Source organism: Paramormyrops kingsleyae, chromosome 17, assembly GCF_048594095.1.
Source record: "Paramormyrops kingsleyae isolate MSU_618 chromosome 17, PKINGS_0.4, whole genome shotgun sequence".
Lineage (NCBI taxonomy): Eukaryota > Metazoa > Chordata > Actinopteri > Osteoglossiformes > Mormyridae > Paramormyrops > Paramormyrops kingsleyae.
In genome coordinates, this window is record NC_132813.1 from 14,239,096 (window position 1) to 14,257,477 (window position 18,382).

An 18,382-nucleotide genomic window follows, 5' to 3' on the forward strand; every position below is an offset into this window, starting at 1 on the left:
CAATAAAAATTCCAGACAAGGTTATATTGGCCTATAATAAATGTAAAATTCAACAAGATGCCTTGCTTTTAAGATTTCTTGTGCCTTTTATATCTGTTGACTGAATGTAAATTACTCATCAGTGCAAAAAACACAAATCTTTAAAATGGCATTTATTAGAAGAAGAAAATAAAAACATTTCTTACTTTGTTGCCTTACTACACGTCTCCTATTGTTTCTTAACTACGCCATACGACACTTAATCCAGTAGGATGCTTAATGCATCTGGACAGTGGAGCAGCAGTTGGTGAACCAAGGTCAGGGCCAGTTACACATTGTCACTTGGAGGGACCTGTTTTTCCCCTCATGTTCCAGTGCTGGATGAGCGAGTCTCCCGATGGCATCAGGAGATTGGAGACAGGCTTTAGTTGCTTCTGAATCCTCCATGATCAGGCTTCTTGAGGCTCTCTGACAGGCTCACTGCCATGCTGACAGTGTGGTCTTTGTGTTTTGCTGCATTTATAAAGCAATGTAACTGCTTTTTGCACAAGAGAAATTCAGGGTCTAGAAACGTGTTATGCAAATATTTTTCAGTTCTTGTTATTGTTCATGATTTTCTTGTCACAGACTCAGGGCATGAAAAAGGTTTTGATCCACCTGCGGCTCCACAAACAGGAGTTTATTACAGATACTGAAAACACTACAAAACAAAAAAACACCACAAGGGGTCAAAACTAAAACAGGAGAAGGATACAAACAGGTAACCGGGTTCAAAGTCACAAGTAAAGGGGTTAAAGGCACAAACTCAGCCCACAGAGCCATGCAGCAGTCGGGGGAGCTGGGGAAACACACTAAGGACTTGGAGGACAGGGAGGACAGGGCAGTCAGCGACACCTGTTGGCCAAAAGGAGAGGATACAGAAAAGGTGGGGGCAGACGGGTGCAGATCGTGACATTTCTTGCTTATTAAATATGTTACAAACCAATTATATCCTGTCCTGTTTTCTGTTCTAACACAGTCACATAATCCAGTTCTTTTAAAATTGCCATTTAATAAAAAATTTTTATAAAACATTGTCAGAGACAAGATTTCGTAAAATAATTGTTAGAGGAAGTAACACACTGACAGTGTTTCTAACTTAAAATGGATTCTCGTTGAAAGGTTTACATTTTGACATTAATGTGGCATCATTTTAAATGATTAAATAAATTATTCTATTATTTCACGATAAAATCAGCTGTGGTTCAGGCTCTTCTCCTAAATGACCACATCTATGCAAATTCCCTGCGGAGCTAATTAGGATTGTGATTGTCATTCTTCTGTAACAATGTAGTGGATACAGAAGCCAAACAACAGAATCCAGAAGCATATAAAGGCCTACAGGTCTGCTGAACTGACAGAGGCGTCAAACAGCCATACAGAGGAGGACATGGTAATACTATGTAATCTGGCAGAGGTTAATGCATCAGACAATTAGAACGGGATCCTTTTGACTCAGTCCTACAGGAAGATAATATGATGAGACAAAATTCAACATTTATCTTGACTGTACAGCATTGTGGTTCTTCTGAGCAGGTCTGTTAGCCATGCTCACCGTGCAAGCCAGACCCAGACGCTCAATTAGGAAGAAGCTCCGTGTCTGTGAACGCCACGTCAAGTCAGAGCAGATGGAGAATTCTTCCAGTGAGCTTGTTTTTGTGCTCCATGGATTGAATGAGACTAAAACAAACAGACAGATCTTTTTTGGCCTTTCTCTTCTTGCCTATGTTTTCACTATTTTTGTGAATTTAACTCTGATTTTGACCATATTGCTGGAAAAAAATCTCCATGAGCCCATGTTCATCTTCCTGTGTAATCTGTGTGTAAACAGCATTTGTGGCTCGACAAGTTTCTATCCAAAGCTACTGATTGACCTTCTGTCAGACTCTCATGTGATCTCATACACTGCATGTATAATTCAGCTATTTGGAATCTACATGTATCTCTTTTGTGAATTCACTAATTTGACAGTAATGGCTTATGACAGGTATGTCGCAATATGCAAACCGTTGGAGTATCACTCTATTATGACGCCTCACAGAGTAAGAATGTTGGTGCAGATGACGTGGTTCTTATCATTCATTGAGACAACTGTTGGTATTGTATTGACAGTCAGGCTGCCATTGTGTGGATCCAGAATTGATAAGCTTTATTGTTTTAATTGGGACTTAGTTAAGCTGGCCTGTGTAGATACCACATTAAATAATATATATGGCTACTTTTTCATCGTTTTCAACATATTTGAAGTTGTACTTATCATAACCTCCTATGTCCTAATCACCAGGGCGTGTGTTCAGTCTCAGGCAGAGCGTAATAAGTTCATGGAGACCTGCCTGCCTCATCTTCTCACCCTGGGTATCTTGGCCATTTCTCTTTCTTTCGATGTTGTATCAGCACGTTTAACCTCAGACACCTCCCTGCAGGCTCTCAGAAACAGCCTTTCTATAATGTACCTCATTGTTCCTCCTATCCTGAACCCTCTCATTTATGGTCTGAAACTGAAGCAGCTTCGTAGGATTGTGTTGAAAAGGTTCGCCACCAAAATTACTGCACTGAAATAACCAAGGGTGGCATGGAGGGTTGGGGGGGGGGGGGGGTCACACCTCCAGGACTGGTGATTAGAATCTGTCTTCTGCTCTTTGTGTGTGGTGTTTGCATTTTTTCCATGTGATTCAGGGCTAATTGTTGCATCTAAATTGCCAATAAATAATGAGCTTGTGCAGGTTTATGCCCTGTGAGTGACTGGAGCCCAGTCTGTGGTCTATCCCAACCTGGTGTCCTGTGCTGCCAGAAGAGGCTCCAGGGAGGTAAAGGCTCAGATGACACCAGCAGCAGTTATTTTTTCCTGTCTTTTTTTTTTTTTTTCCGTAGTAATGTCAGCCTGCATGGTCCCTGTAATGCTCTCAGCTTAGGTTAGCTTGTGCAAGAACACAAATAGCCTGATATATTATAGCGCCCCAGTGCACACAACCAGCAGAAATTCCAGGTGAGTCATGAAGGGCCAATAAGCCAGCAAGATCCCAGGCACTTGATGATTTGAGGCGTTTAAGATTTAATTTGCCTTGCATATCTGCAAAATGATTACTTTAAAAATAAACCTCATCTGTGCCTCTGATTGAGACTAGACACTGTATTGATGATCTCATCATATTTCTCTCCTCTGGAGTCTCCTCACATGTACAGTAGTACTAGTTTTAATTCACTATGTTACCTTCTGCCTGAAAGAGTTCAGGATTAAAAACAAAATAACAGGAATTCTAATTCAATATTTTTGCCCAACATTAGAAAACGTTTAAATTTTTATTGATAAATCTGTGTACTACTAATGGAAACCCAGTTAAAATGTATTTTAAATAGTGATAATTCGACCTTTGAAACATTGCCTTTAGCCAAATGTCACTGTGTATTCAGTCCTTAATAATATACTGTACACATTTCCTGTTATATTTTTATTTTTTAAAGAGAGATAACTGTTTTGTGCTTTAGTCCATTATAGATGTATCCAAACACCTGACCCTATACACAAGCAAGGTACAGTATCTGCCCTCAAATCAGCACATGTGAATAATGTTACTATATGTAGGACACATGGATGGCTGTACCCATAATGAAGCTTATTACTGCAGTACAACTTTGAGGATAATTGGTCATGTGACCAGAAACAATCAGCAAATCAGAGGCACACACATCTTTAGTCAAAGAACCAATCACAAGGGACATAGGAGTATCTTGGCAAGACTGAAATCCCATTTTATATAGAAACCCTCCAGAAAGATCCAAAAGTTTAGTGTGGATCATGTGTTGCATTTACGGCTGCAGTGACGTGGTAAACCAGAGTCAGCCCCTCTGCTCTCCCCACATGCTGTGGTTGGTAAATAAGATTTATCCTGTTCAAATTATGAATACGACTGCCAGCCTGAGGCTAAAAAAAGGCTTTGGCTAAGCAGCAAATTCACCAGTAAGTGCCACTTGCGACTGGCATTTACATTAAATTCACGTCATTCTGTGATAGACAGTTCAGTGTTTAAGGCCTCCAGCGGCCTTACAAGGTGCCTGTTTCTATAATGTTGGTAATGTCTAGCAGCAGTTCCCCTGCCATTGTAGATGCCCATGTGTCAAAATTTTGAAAAACAAATTTTGAACAAGTACCATTAGTCTAATTTCTATGCCATTTTGTAAGAGCCATAATAAATTTCATATGGAGAAACTAATCAATGCAACTGCTGGGGCCACTGCCTCATCGCTGTTCTTCAGACCATTGCCAGCTGGGGGCCAGGGTTCACTTTTTGGCACAACTCAGGGAAATGATTTTTGAATAATTGTCAGAGTTGTATGGCCCTCACCATAACAGGTGCACCTGGTTGACACACATCTGGCAGAACCTCCCATGTAACAACAGACGCAAAGTTAAGCAGATAGAAGGTCCTTGAAGCCAGAAGCCCTTCTAAGGCAAGCCCGGACTACCCAGTTGCTGCATCTGCATCGCCCAACTCCCCAGCTGCCATGCCCGCAGTGCCCAGCTCTCTGATTGCCATGCCCATGTTGTCTGGCTCGCCAGCTGCTGTGTCTGCAATGCCCGATTCTTCAGCTGCCATGCCCTCAGTGCCTGACCCCCCGGCTGCCTCACCTGCAACCCTGACTCTCTGGCTGCTTGCAGTGTCCAACTTCCTGGCTGCAATGCCCATGTCACCCGACCCCCCCCCAGCTGCCATGCCCTCAGTGTCTGACTCCCCGGCTGGCTTGCCTGTGTCGCACAACTCCCCCGCTGCCATGCTCACATTGCCCAACTGCCCCAGTTACCGCACCCATAGCACCTATCTCCCATACTGCCATGCCCTTGTCACCCAACCCCCTGGCTGCCATGCCCACATTGTCCGAATGCCCCAGCTACTACACCAGCAGTGCCTAACTTCCTGGCTGCAATGCCCACGTCACCCAACCCCCCAGTTGCCATGTCCACGTCGCCTGCCTCACCCGCAGCCCCGACGCTCTTTCTGCCCACATCGGCCTATTCCCTGGCTGCTGTACCCACATTGCCCGAGACTCTGACTGTCGCACCTGCAGTGCCCCACTCTCCGGCTGTAGTGCCCACAGCTCCCAGCCTTGAAGAGACTATATCGCCAATCCCAGACTTAGATGCAGGCATGAGTATTGTGCCTGACTCTCGTAACAAGAAGAAAATATGGAGGAAGCTGTTCCTGCAGTTTCCCCAGAACCCGGTTCACCAGTGCCAGACTTGCCAAGGCTCGCCGCATCTGCTGTCACGCCGGCGTTCGCCTAACCTGCTTTCAGGTGGATGCTCACCTCACTGTTAACGCCTGTCTTTCCTGCTGTGACATCGGTGCCCACCTCACCTACTGTCAGGTGAGTGCTAGCCTTACTGCCAACGCTTCTTTTTCCTGCGGTCTTGCCAGCATACGCCTCACCTGCAGTCTTCCCAATGCCCGCCTCACCCAAGCCTCCAAGTGCCTGACTAAGGTTCACCCACGCCCATCTCGCCCAAGTGTCCAGTGCCTGACTAAGGTTCACCCACGCCCATCTCGCCCAAGTGTCCAGTGCCTGACTAAGGTTCACCCATGCCCATCTCGCCCAAGTGTCCAGTGCCTGACTAAGGTTTGACAGTGCCCGTCTTGCCTGACTAAAGTTCACTGGCGCCTGTCACTTGACCCTGGGTCACTGACACCCATGTCGCCTATCCGGCCTGCTACCACTTCACTGCCAGCACCTGTCCCATCTGTGGTCACCTCTTCAAGAATCCAGTTTCCCTGCAGTGCACCTGGAACCTGGTTCCCATGCAGTTGCAACACCACTGCCAATCTCACCAGTAAGCCCCGTACTGTTCCCGCCTAAACTGTCACCCTGCTGCTGGCGGCAGCTGAGTCTCGCCTCTCCAGGTTCCGGACGGGTCACTGAGGTCAGGAACTCCACTGGAGGTAGCCCAGTTTACTGTTAGTGTCTCAGTGGATTTGTCAGGGGTATGGGCACCATCAGCATGGTCCAGATCTCCTGTTGCTGGGATTCTTGACACAGTTCAGTTCTTCACAAGACCCCAATGTGCTGGTGGCAAAGGCTTCCACCGGTTCAGTTCCACTCACATCACCTTGGGACATAACCATCTAAGACCATGTCAGACCAGATGAAAGCATAACAAGCCTTTGTTTAGCAGGCAGAATGGCATCATAGAATGCTTGTGAATAGCACTGGCCAGGGTTCTGGGTTCACGTCCCTGCAACTCTAAGTGTGAGTGTGCGAGGACTCTACTCCTTTTACTCGTGCTGAGATGGGTTTTATTAGTAGTTATACAGCTGGCTTTAGCTCTGGTTCTGTGCTCCTTCTCCTTATGCCCAGCAAAGTAGTATAAAACCATTTCCAGCTAAGGCCGTGGTGTTGAGGTTGACATGAGGCCTTAGCCACACAGAGGCCTGGTCCAGCTACAGACGGAGGCGACGGCTTGAAGGTGCTCCCTGGGCAACGTCAGTGTGCGTGGGGATGTGTGGCACTGGGTTTGCATGGCTTGGCACTTTCATGGCAGTCAGGGAGGGGAGTTGCTGACATTTTTATATTTGTATTGAGACTATAGGGACAGAAGAATATGGCACACTGAAGGCGAAAGGATCACCCCTGGCTGCCCAGTTTTTGAAGCATTCGTGTGTAATTCAAGAATCACGTTTTTTGCCTAGTAGGTTGTGTAACTGATGATAATGTGTCTTACACATGCTTGGTTCCCTATTTGCTACTTTGTCTTAATACAGCCTGTAAAAGCCGATAGTATTGCATTCAAGCATACAGATGGGTCATGCTTTGCGAGCATGTAGTAGAGGCCTGTTCACCCAGTAGCAAGTGGTGATACATCTTCACCTGTTCACCAGTGTTTTCCCTCTATTTCACTAGCACACTTAGTGGACCCCATCCTCAATGGTATCCACACCAATGCAGGAGGGCACTTTTGAGCCTCCACTGCCCTTTCAGAAGATAATAATATCTTCTTTTTTATCACCAGTAGACAGGGGGTGTACACCTGCAGGTAACTGCCTGAGACTCAAACGATATTTACACAAAGCTTCCCTAGTTTCACCTGTAGGGGCAGGGCTGTTCATTACAATATTCCTATTCTAGCAAATACAGTACAAAGATTCTGATCTCCTTAATTATACACAGGTGGTTCATGTCTACAGAGGGCATTGTTAAGGAGTCAATAACAGCGGCCTGACAGGTATATATAAAGGGTAGTGGATAGTTCACACTCACCACTTTTTATGGGACTTGGACCTGCACAGGATCTGATGAAACTCAATGATCACACCACATTAATCACCAAAGGCTGCTGCTCTTATATTTTTTTTCCAAGGGTTTGAAGTGTTTGCTTTCAAAAATCTCTGTGAGGGAAGAGCACTTTTTTCTAGTCAGTGGCAGGTGATGCAAGCTTTTGTTTTATTTAGAAGCTTCCCGACCAATGGGGCGGCCTAGGTATGCTGGCGCTGGATGGAAAAAGGAGAAGATGTTTTAAAAAGAAAATCCATGTGTGTCCATGTCTTATAAACACAGCTAAAATGGAAAATTCATCTAGTGAAATTGTGTTTGTGCTCAGTGGATTGAACGAGACAAAGACAACCAAGCAGGTTTATTTTGCATTCGCTCTTCTTGCCTACATTTTTACCTTGTTTGTAAACGTGACTCTTGTTTTGGCAATTTTTTTCGAAAGAATTCTCCATGAGCCCATGTACATCTTCCTGTGTAATCTCTGTGTTAATGGCATTTTTGGCGCTACTGGTTTCTACCCCAAGATTCTTATTGACCTCTTATCTGACTCTCACATTATTTCATACAGGGCATGTTTGACTCAGATTTACATGATCTACAATTATGTTTTCTGTGAATTTGTAAATCTGGCAGTGATGGCTTATGACAGGTATGTCGCAATATGTAAACCATTGGAGTATCACTCCATCATGACGCCTTGGAAGGTTGGAAAATTACTGCTGGTGATTTGGCTTATCCCGTTTTGTGAGACATCAGTCGGCATGATCATGACAGCTAGACTAACGCTCTGCGGATCAAGGATTGATAAGCTCTACTGTACCAACTGGGAGGTGGTGAAGCTCTCCTGTAGAGACACTACACTGAATAATTTATACGGCTATATTCTTATGTTTATGCATGTTTTTCAAGCATTTTTATTGATCTTAATCTCTTACATCCAAATCATCAGGACGTGTCTGAGATCCCGAGCAGAAAGGAGTAAATTCATGGAGACCTGCCTGCCGCACCTCATCACCTTAATTAATTTCACTCTTTCCTTCACTTTTGACGTTATGTATGCACGCTACGGGTCTCAGGGCTCTCTCCAGTCTCTCCGTAATATTCTCACTGTAGAGTATCTGGTCGTTCCTCCTCTCCTGAACCCCCTCATCTATGGCCTGAAGCTGAAGCAGATTCGTAGGAGTATATGGAGAAGGTTTCAGCCCAAAAACTGTCACGCTAAAGTAAAGCCCAAAATAAGTAAAAACATTTTAGCTCACTAAAGCTTACGGTTCTTTTAATCATGTTAAATGCCTTGGGGGTAGAGTTACTTATGTTAAATTTCAGCACATGCTGTACAAGTGTATAAGTGCTGTGATTAATGTCCTATTTTCCCTTTAAATTAATGTAAAAGTCTGCTTGTCTCTGTCTCAGAGCCACAAGCCACAGTTCACCTCATTCCCCAGAAGAATATGTGAAATTACATCCCATGTGGCCAACCACAGACTTTCTTTCTTGGGTTAAAGTGCTATGTCTAAGGTGATACAGCTCTAATTGTAATTTGGTTACTTAGCAAGGCCTTTTCTCTGAATCGCCTTACTTTGAAAATGATTACTTTTCCCTAATTGTGTCCCTGAAGGAGATTTTATGTGTCAGTAATTCTGTGTTTGTGTGAATATGGTAGTAACAATCATGTTCACTTTATATACTGTAATTTTATTCATATAAAAAAAGTGAAGCAAATCACGATTTGCATCCAGTTTCTCTCTCTCTCTCTCTCCCTTCCCCTCCTGCCCTCTCTCCCCCCTTCCCTCCATCTCTCTCTCTCTCTCACACACACACTGTCTCTGTCTCATTTACTTTAACATTCTATCATTTTATTCATATTAAAAATCATGGTTTGCATCCAGTCTCTCTCTTTCTCTCTCTCTCTCTCTCTATCTCTTCCTCCCTTCCCCTTCCACCTTCTCTCCCCCCTCCCTCCCCCTTTCTCTCTCTCTCTCTCTCTCTCTCTCTCTCACACACACACACAGTCTCTCTCATTCTGATTTCAAATCTTCAAATTACAGGTTATGCATATTACCCAGTCTACTGAAACATTATCGTATCGCGTTTACTGTAAACATGCAGAAAAGTAGAAATAATTGCAGGGACATCAAACACCATTTTGGGAGACTTAGACCACGGTCACTGTGACTCCATTGCTCTCAAACTGACAGGATATAGTAACTTACCCAATTACAAACAGTTCCATTTTTATGCAGTTTTATTTCATTTAGGCCCCTGTAACTGGAATAATTGTTTAATGCTTTTATTGCTGTCCTGGGGGCTTAAAATGCTGACACACTGGTCTACCATCATCTTCCTCCAATTAGCATGTTTATACACTTATGTTGGGGCATAGTTTAAGATGAATGGATAGGGGGTTGAATCTTTATTGGGGGGCAATGGCAAACTTATATACAATATAAAAAGCCAATAAATACACATTTATTTGTGGGGCTAAAAACATTTTAGGGCGGCTAAATCCCCCCTAAAACAGGCCTAATGATGCCCCTGCTGGGAACATATGAACGCTGAAATATCATCAGTGCTTAATGCAAAGAGTCAGTATGAAGGCAGCAGCAGATACAGAGCTACCCTCAAGAAGGACACGCTGTGGAGAATCCTGAAGGCCAGGCCTTTCCCGACAAGCACTCAGGCACATGTCGGACATCCATGGGAAAAAGGTTCTGGCCCCATAGCATCTTGCATGTACAAATCACTCATTTGTGAATTGAGTTTGAAACTGGACAAAACTCACGAAAGAAGGAGGAAAAATCAAACTTATGGTCATACAGGTGCTAGGCCGTAATGCAGCCCTCTAAGATCAAGTCCAGCGGAGACGGTCCTAACCTGACGAAGGTCTTATGAAACGTTCTGGTCTCCCTTCATCTGTACCTGGAGAGGAAAACAAGCCCAGACTGAGGCACAGCTGTCTGCCTGCAGTGGCTGTCTGTGGCCTTGCTGGCTCCCTGACTGAGGCCTCTGCCCCTCTGGATGCGTGGGCTGTGGCCTTGCTGGCTCCCTGACTGAGGCCTCCGCCCCTCTGGATGTGTGGGCTGTGGCCTTGCTGGCTCCCTGACTGAGGCCTCCGCCCCTCTGGATGTGTGGGCTGTGGCCTTGCTGGCTCCCTGACTGAGGCCTCCGCCCCTCTGGATGTGTGGGCTGTGGCCTTGCTGGCTCCCTGGCTGAGGCCTCCGCCCCTCTGGATGCGTGGGCTGCCGGTAGCAATGACTCATCTAGAGAGTCGGAGTGGCGCCTCTTCTTCACGCACGTGGTAAGCAGTTCTCAGCAAAAACAGGCAGCTAAAAGATCTAATGATTGTCATACTGACATCATATCAGCAAAAATACATAACTGACACCTTCCACTATACTTTCAATGTCTGGGCTACATATCACAGACATGAAAGATATACAAATATTAATTATATCTTCGCAGTTGCATGTTATTAAAGGAGAAAGTGGAGTCTACATGTGAACTATATGTCAGAGCAGAAACCCAGTGCAGGTTATTTTATATTATTTTTATAAGTTAACAGAACCTTAGATGAAGTGCAGTAGTTGATAGGTGCGCTTTCGCTCTGAACGAGGACCGTTTATAACCAAAAATAATGTGACTGCTTGCTGGTTAAAACTGGTCAAATTTACGGTCTTCTGTAATTCACTGTAGAACGATGGGGCTTGCAATGTGGGCGGTGTGGACAAACGTGTGGATATGCACAGCTCTGCCCTGCACATGCCACACATCCAGTGTGGCCCGGGCCTGACTCCTCCCCCTCATCATGTGACCGACATGGCTCTTTCAGGGACATCAGCTGTTTTTTCACCCGTAACTCTTTCCACAATAATTATTCCAGAACAATCCATTGTATCTGCAGCCCAATTAATCCATTCGAGGATTTTTTCTCCCAGCGACCATCAAATGTTACAATAAGGCAGGATTTGGGCCTCCAGCACCTGAAAAGCCAGGTTCATGACCTCTGCAGGCTCCTTCCTGAAGATACGTCCCTCTGCCCATCCACCGCATCAGCCATATAGCCATGTGATTACAAGTTGTCATCACTCAAAATACATAAAATCCTAATTATTCCTTTTAAATTCCCAGTCAACTGCATATAAAGTTTAATTTTACCAAAGTATGACTTCACCTCCTCACAAATTGGACACTAGAGGACCTCATGTCTGTAGGGACAGAGATGACACAGCAGATCTCGATGGCCAACAGCACAGTCTGGGAGCATAAAAAGGCCAGCACAGAGGTTAGAATCCTACTTTTGCAAGGAAACCAAGGATTCCTTTCCTAATGCACATCCAGAGTCTGGCGGATATGCTGGTCATAGACTGTCATTCTAAATAATTGTATTGTCCTTAATGTTTTAACATTGGAAAATTTAGTTTCTTAAATCTTATTGTAGATCAACAGTTGTGATTGGATGCACAAGGCATTACAGAAGGTACAGAATCCTACAATGTGTGCCAGATCTTCTTATCCTGTGGGCTCAGTACATTTATGATGTTTCATGGCAAAAAGAACAGTATTTTTAAAAAGATCTTTCGTTTTGCATATTGTTTGGGAAAAAAATGGAAAACTCAACTCATGAAATTGTTTTTTCCCTCAATGGATTGAACGACACAAAATCAAACCAACTGATTTATTTTTCCTGTTCATTTCTCATCTACTTGTTTACAGTTTTTGTGAGTTTGACTCTGGTTGTGACTGTTATGCTGGACAGAGTTCTACATGAGCCCATGTACATCTTCCTGTGTAATCTGTGTGTCAATGGGATTTATGGTGCTACAAGTTTTTACCCCAAGTTTCTGTTGGACCTCTTATCAGAATCTCACATTATCTCATACAATGCATGTTTAGCTCAAATTTGTTTGGTTTACTCATATGTGTTTTGTCAGCTTTCCAATCTAACAGTAATGGCTTATGACAGGTATGCTGCAATATGTAAACCCCTGCAGTATCACTCCATTATGACCCAGGGGAAGGTGGGGAAATTGCTGCTGGTCCCTTGGCTGTTATCTTTGTGTGAGACATTAGTTGGGTATATTTTGATAGCTAGGTTGCCTTTGTGTGGGTTCAAAATTGATAAACTTTATTGCACCAGCTGGGATGTGGTGAAGCTCTCCTGTGTAGACACCAGTGTGAATAATCTATATGGACAGGTAATAGTTGTTATTCATTTTTTCCAAGCACTGCTGATTGTAATCTCCTACTTCCACATCATCAGGACATGTGTGCGATCGAAAGCAGAGCAGAACAAGTTCATGGAGACCTGTCTGCCCCATGTGATCACTCTGAGTAACTTCTATGTATCTGCTGTGTTTGATGTCTTATATGCACGTTATGGATCCAGCAGCAGCCTGCAGGGTCTCCGTAACTTCTTCTCCATAGAGTATCTGATCATCCCTCCTCTGCTGGACCCCCTCATTTACGGCCTGAAGCTGAAGCAGATTCGTCTGAGTGTCTGGAGGCTGCTCAGCAGGAAAGTCAGTGCCCTGACATAGACTCCAGAATGTTCTTCATCTTAATAAACAAAAACAGTGACAAAGTTTGAACATTTTCTTTGATTGAGCCTTTATGTAATAGACAGTCATGTACGAAATATGAGCTTGTAATAATGATTACATCAAATGCATTTGGCAGAAATTCAGCTGCTGCTGTTTTGCTGGTGATGATAAGCCTTCTCACAGCTGTGGGCTTAAAGGTGAAACTGCGCCCCCTTGTGTTCCTCACAGAGATAGTACACACTGTAGTCTGTAGCATTGACACTGCTGACGAATGGTGGGGACTAAGACCTTCTCTGGGATGCTAAAACACAGACTCTGTCTGCTGTCTCCATGAAGACGATTATTATTGGCCAGCACCAGAATCACATGACTCTCATTCCACCTACTGGGATACGGAGGTGTATCAGTCCATCCCTTCCTGACCCATCACTTTATGCATGTGTCATGCTGCCAGGCTCGTTGTACAGCCATGCCTGCCCTGTAGCTCCAGTACCATAGCATATTTAGCATTAAACTGCCCACCCTTGTCCTGTAACATAAACCACCTGCTTCATACTCAGAAAACTGTATCCCCTGTGAATTTTGACTTTCCTGTCTTGCTGTTTTTTCAGTTCCTCCTCTTTGCTAAGTTGTATTCTTTTCCCATTAAAACAAGGAGAGACTAAACAAACAAACAAACGAGGCTTATGAGGCCTCATTTCATATTTCTATTAATTTCACATTTCACAGATCCACCAACCATCTGTTTCATCTACCCACATGGGAACACAAAGTATTAAAAAAAAAAGATGATGACCTCTCTTTATTGTGTACAAAGACGGCACTGTTTGTCAGAGGGCTTAATCTTTCTGGGTTTCCTTTTCTCAGACATGCAGCCAGGTGTTCCCCTTTCAGTCTGTCTCTCAGGCCTGTTTTGACCTGATAAACAGATGGAAAAACAGACACTGAGCTTTAATTTAACTATTCAGAACAGGTACTGTATTACATATTTAGTGCTGAAAGAAAGAAAAAAAAATCACTTACCCTGTTACAAATTAGTTGTCTAACCTTAGTTACTCTGTGTCTTTCTAACTGCCATAGTATGAAGAGAAACATTACATTTGTGCCTCTGAAAATGGAGGGACACTGAAAAATGGCTGTAATTTCTGAAAGCTTAATACAATACCTTTGTTAAACACTTTAAATGAATGCTGAAAGTCTATATTGTTCTTGATCGCTTAATTTCAAATCCATTGTGATGGTACACAGAGATAAAATTACAAAAAATGCATCAATGCCCAAATACTTATGGACCTCACTGTATGTAAAGTTTACATATTGTGACGCTCGGCAAATCCCAGCATCTTAGCAGGATAAACGAGACGGGCTCTGCATTGCAGGGCTGCGCACAAGCAACAATCACAACTCCGACACACATAGAAAGGAAATGCAGGTAGGACTGATGACAGATGGTGAGGCACACACATAGTGGGTAGTTACATAATGTCTAGAGCAGGGGTCTCCAAATCCGGTCCTGGAGAGCTACTATCCAGTCGGTTTTCTATCCTACCTGGCTTCTGATGAGCCACACCTCTCAGGTAAATACCAGGGCCAGGTGTGGCTCATCAGGAGCCGGGTAAGATAGAAAACTGACTGGATAGTAGCTCTCCAGGACCGGAGTTGGAGACCCCTGGTCTAGAGACATGTGAAGATTATACAGGATTCACACATGACACAGAAAAGAGCACGAATAATCAAATCAGGAACACAACAAGTAATTACAATAACACACAGACACAGGGGCTGTTTACATGGCTTGCAAGCACGCCAGGAAATGCAAATGGGCTCTGCAGCCCCATCTTACTGCCGCTACTTAAGTATGCCTACTGGTGTCTCTAATGCTGTGATGTCGTACAGTATGTGTATGTTTTATTGTTGAATTTGCGCTGCTATGATGAAATGCCTTGCAGGTATACGCTGCAGACTAATTTCCCCATTGGACTCATGAAGCATATCTATGTATTAGGGGCTGCACAAACTAGTCAACTTGACTGCTCTGCAATGAGACTTTAAGCTTAACGTCGATACGTTGCTGATCACTTGATTATGACACCAACAACGTGGACACCTCAGAGAAATTTTTTTTTAATAAAGGATTATGACATATCATTCATTGGACCCATTCAGAGGTACCAACACCAAGGTCAGCATGGTTTGGGCGGTGGGGGCTCTGTAATTCATGTCGACAAACTAGAAGGGCACATTTTGACTGGCATCCATGTTGAAATATTAAAAATATATTTCGTTTGATGGCATTATGATTGGAAAATGACTTAATGACAGAAACATTCATATTTTTATAATTTAATCATTTTCACACTTTTTAATTGTTTTGACATAACAGTGTTTTGCGATTTTCTCAGGTTTTATGACCAACTTCCGGGACCGCCAGTGGTTTCTGAGTAATAAGTGCAGCTTATGTGGAGACTGAATCTCAGCAGCACCTGATGCATATACAGTAGTTGGCAGGATAAATCATACACTTGACTCGTTTTCATTATGAATTTATTTAATGTTCAATACACACGAAGCAAAGCGTAGAACAAGAAGGGCCTAACCTTGTCATCCCCTGTGTCTCGCTTGCCAATATCGCAGTATTGCAGTATTGCAATATATCCCTGACCACCAGCATCAGAAAAGCCAGGTTCATGACCTCTGCATGTTCCTGTCTGAAAACACTTTACGTCCCTTCACCCATCCACTACATCAGCTATATAGCCATGTGTTTACAAACTCTCACTCAAAATAAATTAAATCCCAATGAATCCCTTTAAATTCCTAGTCAACTTTAAGGCAAGTTTAACCTTACGAAAGAATGACTTCATCATCTCACAAATTGTACACTAGAGGACCTCATGTCTGTAGGGAGAGAAATGACACAGCAGATCTCGATGGTCAACAGCACAGTCTGGGAGCATAAAAAGGCCAGCACAGTGGATGAACACCTACTTTTGGAAGGAAACCAAGGATTCCTTTCCTTATGTACATCCAGAGCATGGCGGACATGCTGATCACAGACTGTCATTCTAAATAATTGCATTTTATTTGACAATTTAACTTTTCACTTCTGAATATTGAATTGCTTCTTCAGTATCTGTCTATTATTTGTCTATTCTTCAGTATTTGTCTATTGTAGACCAGCCCTATCGATTGTTGATTTTAATGCTACAAACTCCTACAATGTGTTCCTGGGATATGTTTATTCACAATGATATATTCTAAAAAGAAACGTTTCTTAAAAAAGAAGACCAGTCTTTCTGCATATCATTTGCGATCACCTAAAATGGAAAATTCATCCCGTGAAATGTTTTTTTTCCTCAATGGTTTGAACGACACAAAATCAAACAAACTGATTTATTTTTCCTGTTCGTTTCTCATCTACCTGTTTACAATTTTTATGAATTTAACTCTGGTTGTGACTGTTTTGCTGGACAGAGTTCTGCATGAGCCCATGTACGTCTTCCTGTGTAATCTGTGTGTCAATGGGATTTATGGTGCTACAAGTTTTTACCCCAAGTTTCTGCTGGACCTCTTATCAGAATCTCACATTATCTCATACAATGCATGCTTAGCTCAAATTTGTTTGGTTTACACATATGTGTTTTGTCAGCTTTCCAATCTGACAGTGATGGCTTATGACAGGTATGCTGCAATATGTAAACCCCTGCAGTATCACTCCATTATGACCCAGGGGAAGGTGGGGAAATTGCTGCTAGTCCCTTGGCTGTTATCTTTGTGTGAGACATTAGTTTGGTATATTTTGATAGCTAGGTTGCCTTTGTGTGGGTTCAAAATTGATAAACTTTATTGCACCAGCTGGGATGTGGTGAAGCTCTCCTGTGTAGACACCAGTGTGAATAATCTATATGGATACTTGTTAATTATTGCTCATTTCATCCAAGCACTACTGATTGTAATCTCCTACTTCCACATCATCAGGACATGTGTGCGATCAAAGGCAGAACAGAACAAGTTCATGGAGACCTGCCTGCCCCATGTGATCACTCTGACTACCTTCTATCTATCTGCTGCGTTTGATGTCTTATATGCACGTTATGGATCTAGTAGCAGCCTGCAGGGTCTCCGTAACTTCTTCTCCATAGAGTATCTGATCATCCCTCCTCTGCTGGACCCCCTCATTTACGGCCTGAAGCTGAAGCAGATTCGTCGGAGTGTCTGGAGGCTGCTCAGCAGGAAAGTCAGTGCCCTGATATAGATTCCAGAATGTTCTTCCTCTCAGTAAACAAAAATGGTGAAAATGACAGAAAATTTTGTTTGATGGACCATTAATGTTCAACTGTGATGATTTCAAAATTAGTCATATTGAAGCATGACAGGAGCTCTGTGCTAAATGTGAAGTTCTAATATTGATAACCTCAAATGCATTTGGCAGCTTGTTGCTGTTTTGCTGGTGAGGATCAGCCTTCTCACAGCTGTTGTCTTAAAGGTGAAGCTGCGCCCCCTTGTGTTCCTCACAGGGACACTGCAGCCCCCAGTATGTGTGGGTGATACATTCCCAGACCTACTGCGAATAGCTGAAACTGTGGATAATAGCGATCTATCTGTAAATCCCATATATAAAGTAATTTTCGTGTACATACAAATGGTAAAGTTTAATTGAAAAATTAAGATATTTTTAACAATGTATTAAAATAAAATGCACCAAGTAACAATGATTCCCTGCCTTTCCTCTCTGTCAGCTTCCCTGTGAGACGCCACTGACAGAATGGTTTGATTTAGCTGTGAATTCTGGGATTCTGTTTAATGTCACGACTGAAGCTCTCACACTGTTTAGAACCAGGAAGGAATACTATTAGTCTCTATTAAATATCTTTAATAAACCCCTAATTTTAATGCATAATAAATGTATGTTGATATGAACAGTATTATGTCATCCAATATCTCATTTTGAAAATAAATCAATAGCAGTGCTGTACCTTTTACTGAACATTTTACTTTTCACAACCTACCAAAAAACAAACAGAAAATGAGCCACTGAAGCAGACTAATACGTGACTAAGGTGCTATGAAACCTTCTAGCCTTCTGGTCTCCCTACATCTGTTCATGGAGGGGCGAACAAGCCCAGACTGAGGCTCTCTGTGGCCTTGCTGGCTCCCTGACTGGCTCCTCCCCCTCATCATGTGACCGACTCGGGTGTCTTTCAGGGGCACCTGCTGTTCCTTCACTTGTAACTCTTTTCACAATAATTATTCCAGAACAATCCCATTGTACCTGTACTCAGTTTAATCAGATTACTTCTCCTTTATGTCACAGTAAACCAGAAAGAGAGACAAGGATCCAGAAATGTGGTAAGAACAGTAGTTTAATAAACTGACACAGGACAGGATTAGAAAGGCATCCGCTGGGTTCGCTGTGTCCTCCGTCCGGGTGCCCGAATCCCGGGTGAGTGGCTGATGCGAATGCCCCGTCCCACGCGGATGACAGGTAAGCTGGTAGGGGATGCGCAGTAATTGAGGTCGTAATGCAGAAGCAGAGGTCGTTACCATGAAGAGCCATCCGACGA

At 43.3% G+C, this 18,382-nt stretch overlaps 4 protein-coding genes across 4 annotated transcripts; all 4 read left to right on the forward strand.

Annotated features, from left to right (window-relative positions):
* Positions 1-1,640: 1,640 nt before the first annotated feature.
* LOC140579087 (olfactory receptor 2G6-like) lies at positions 1,641-2,579 on the forward strand. Its single transcript, XM_072701428.1, has one exon. It carries the CDS (start codon positions 1,647-1,649, stop codon positions 2,577-2,579), a length of 933 nt encoding a protein of 310 aa, XP_072557529.1. The 5' UTR covers positions 1,641-1,646.
* Positions 2,580-7,568: 4,989 nt separating this feature from the next.
* LOC111841434 (olfactory receptor 1L4-like) lies at positions 7,569-8,540 on the forward strand. The gene has a single exon (XM_023807160.2). It carries the CDS (start codon positions 7,569-7,571, stop codon positions 8,538-8,540), a length of 972 nt encoding a protein of 323 aa, XP_023662928.2.
* Positions 8,541-11,882: 3,342 nt separating this feature from the next.
* On the forward strand, positions 11,883-12,815 carry LOC140579216 (olfactory receptor 4A15-like). Its single transcript, XM_072701618.1, has one exon. It carries the CDS (start codon positions 11,883-11,885, stop codon positions 12,813-12,815), a length of 933 nt encoding a protein of 310 aa, XP_072557719.1.
* Positions 12,816-16,131: 3,316 nt separating this feature from the next.
* LOC140579218 (olfactory receptor 8I2-like) lies at positions 16,132-17,073 on the forward strand. Its single transcript, XM_072701619.1, has one exon. The coding sequence runs from the start codon at positions 16,141-16,143 to the stop codon at positions 17,071-17,073; it is 933 nt and encodes a 310-aa protein (XP_072557720.1). The 5' UTR covers positions 16,132-16,140.
* The last annotated feature ends 1,309 nt before the right edge of the window (positions 17,074-18,382 follow it).

What these genes read in the sequence shown, in the direction of transcription:
- LOC140579218 (XM_072701619.1), top strand. Translation starts at nt 16,141, where the DNA reads ATGGAAAATTCATCCCGTGAAATGTTTTTTTTCCTCAATGGTTTGAAC.
- LOC111841434 (XM_023807160.2), top strand. Translation starts at nt 7,569, where the DNA reads ATGGAAAATTCATCTAGTGAAATTGTGTTTGTGCTCAGTGGATTGAAC.
- LOC140579216 (XM_072701618.1), top strand. Translation starts at nt 11,883, where the DNA reads ATGGAAAACTCAACTCATGAAATTGTTTTTTCCCTCAATGGATTGAAC.
- LOC140579087 (XM_072701428.1), top strand. Translation starts at nt 1,647, where the DNA reads ATGGAGAATTCTTCCAGTGAGCTTGTTTTTGTGCTCCATGGATTGAAT.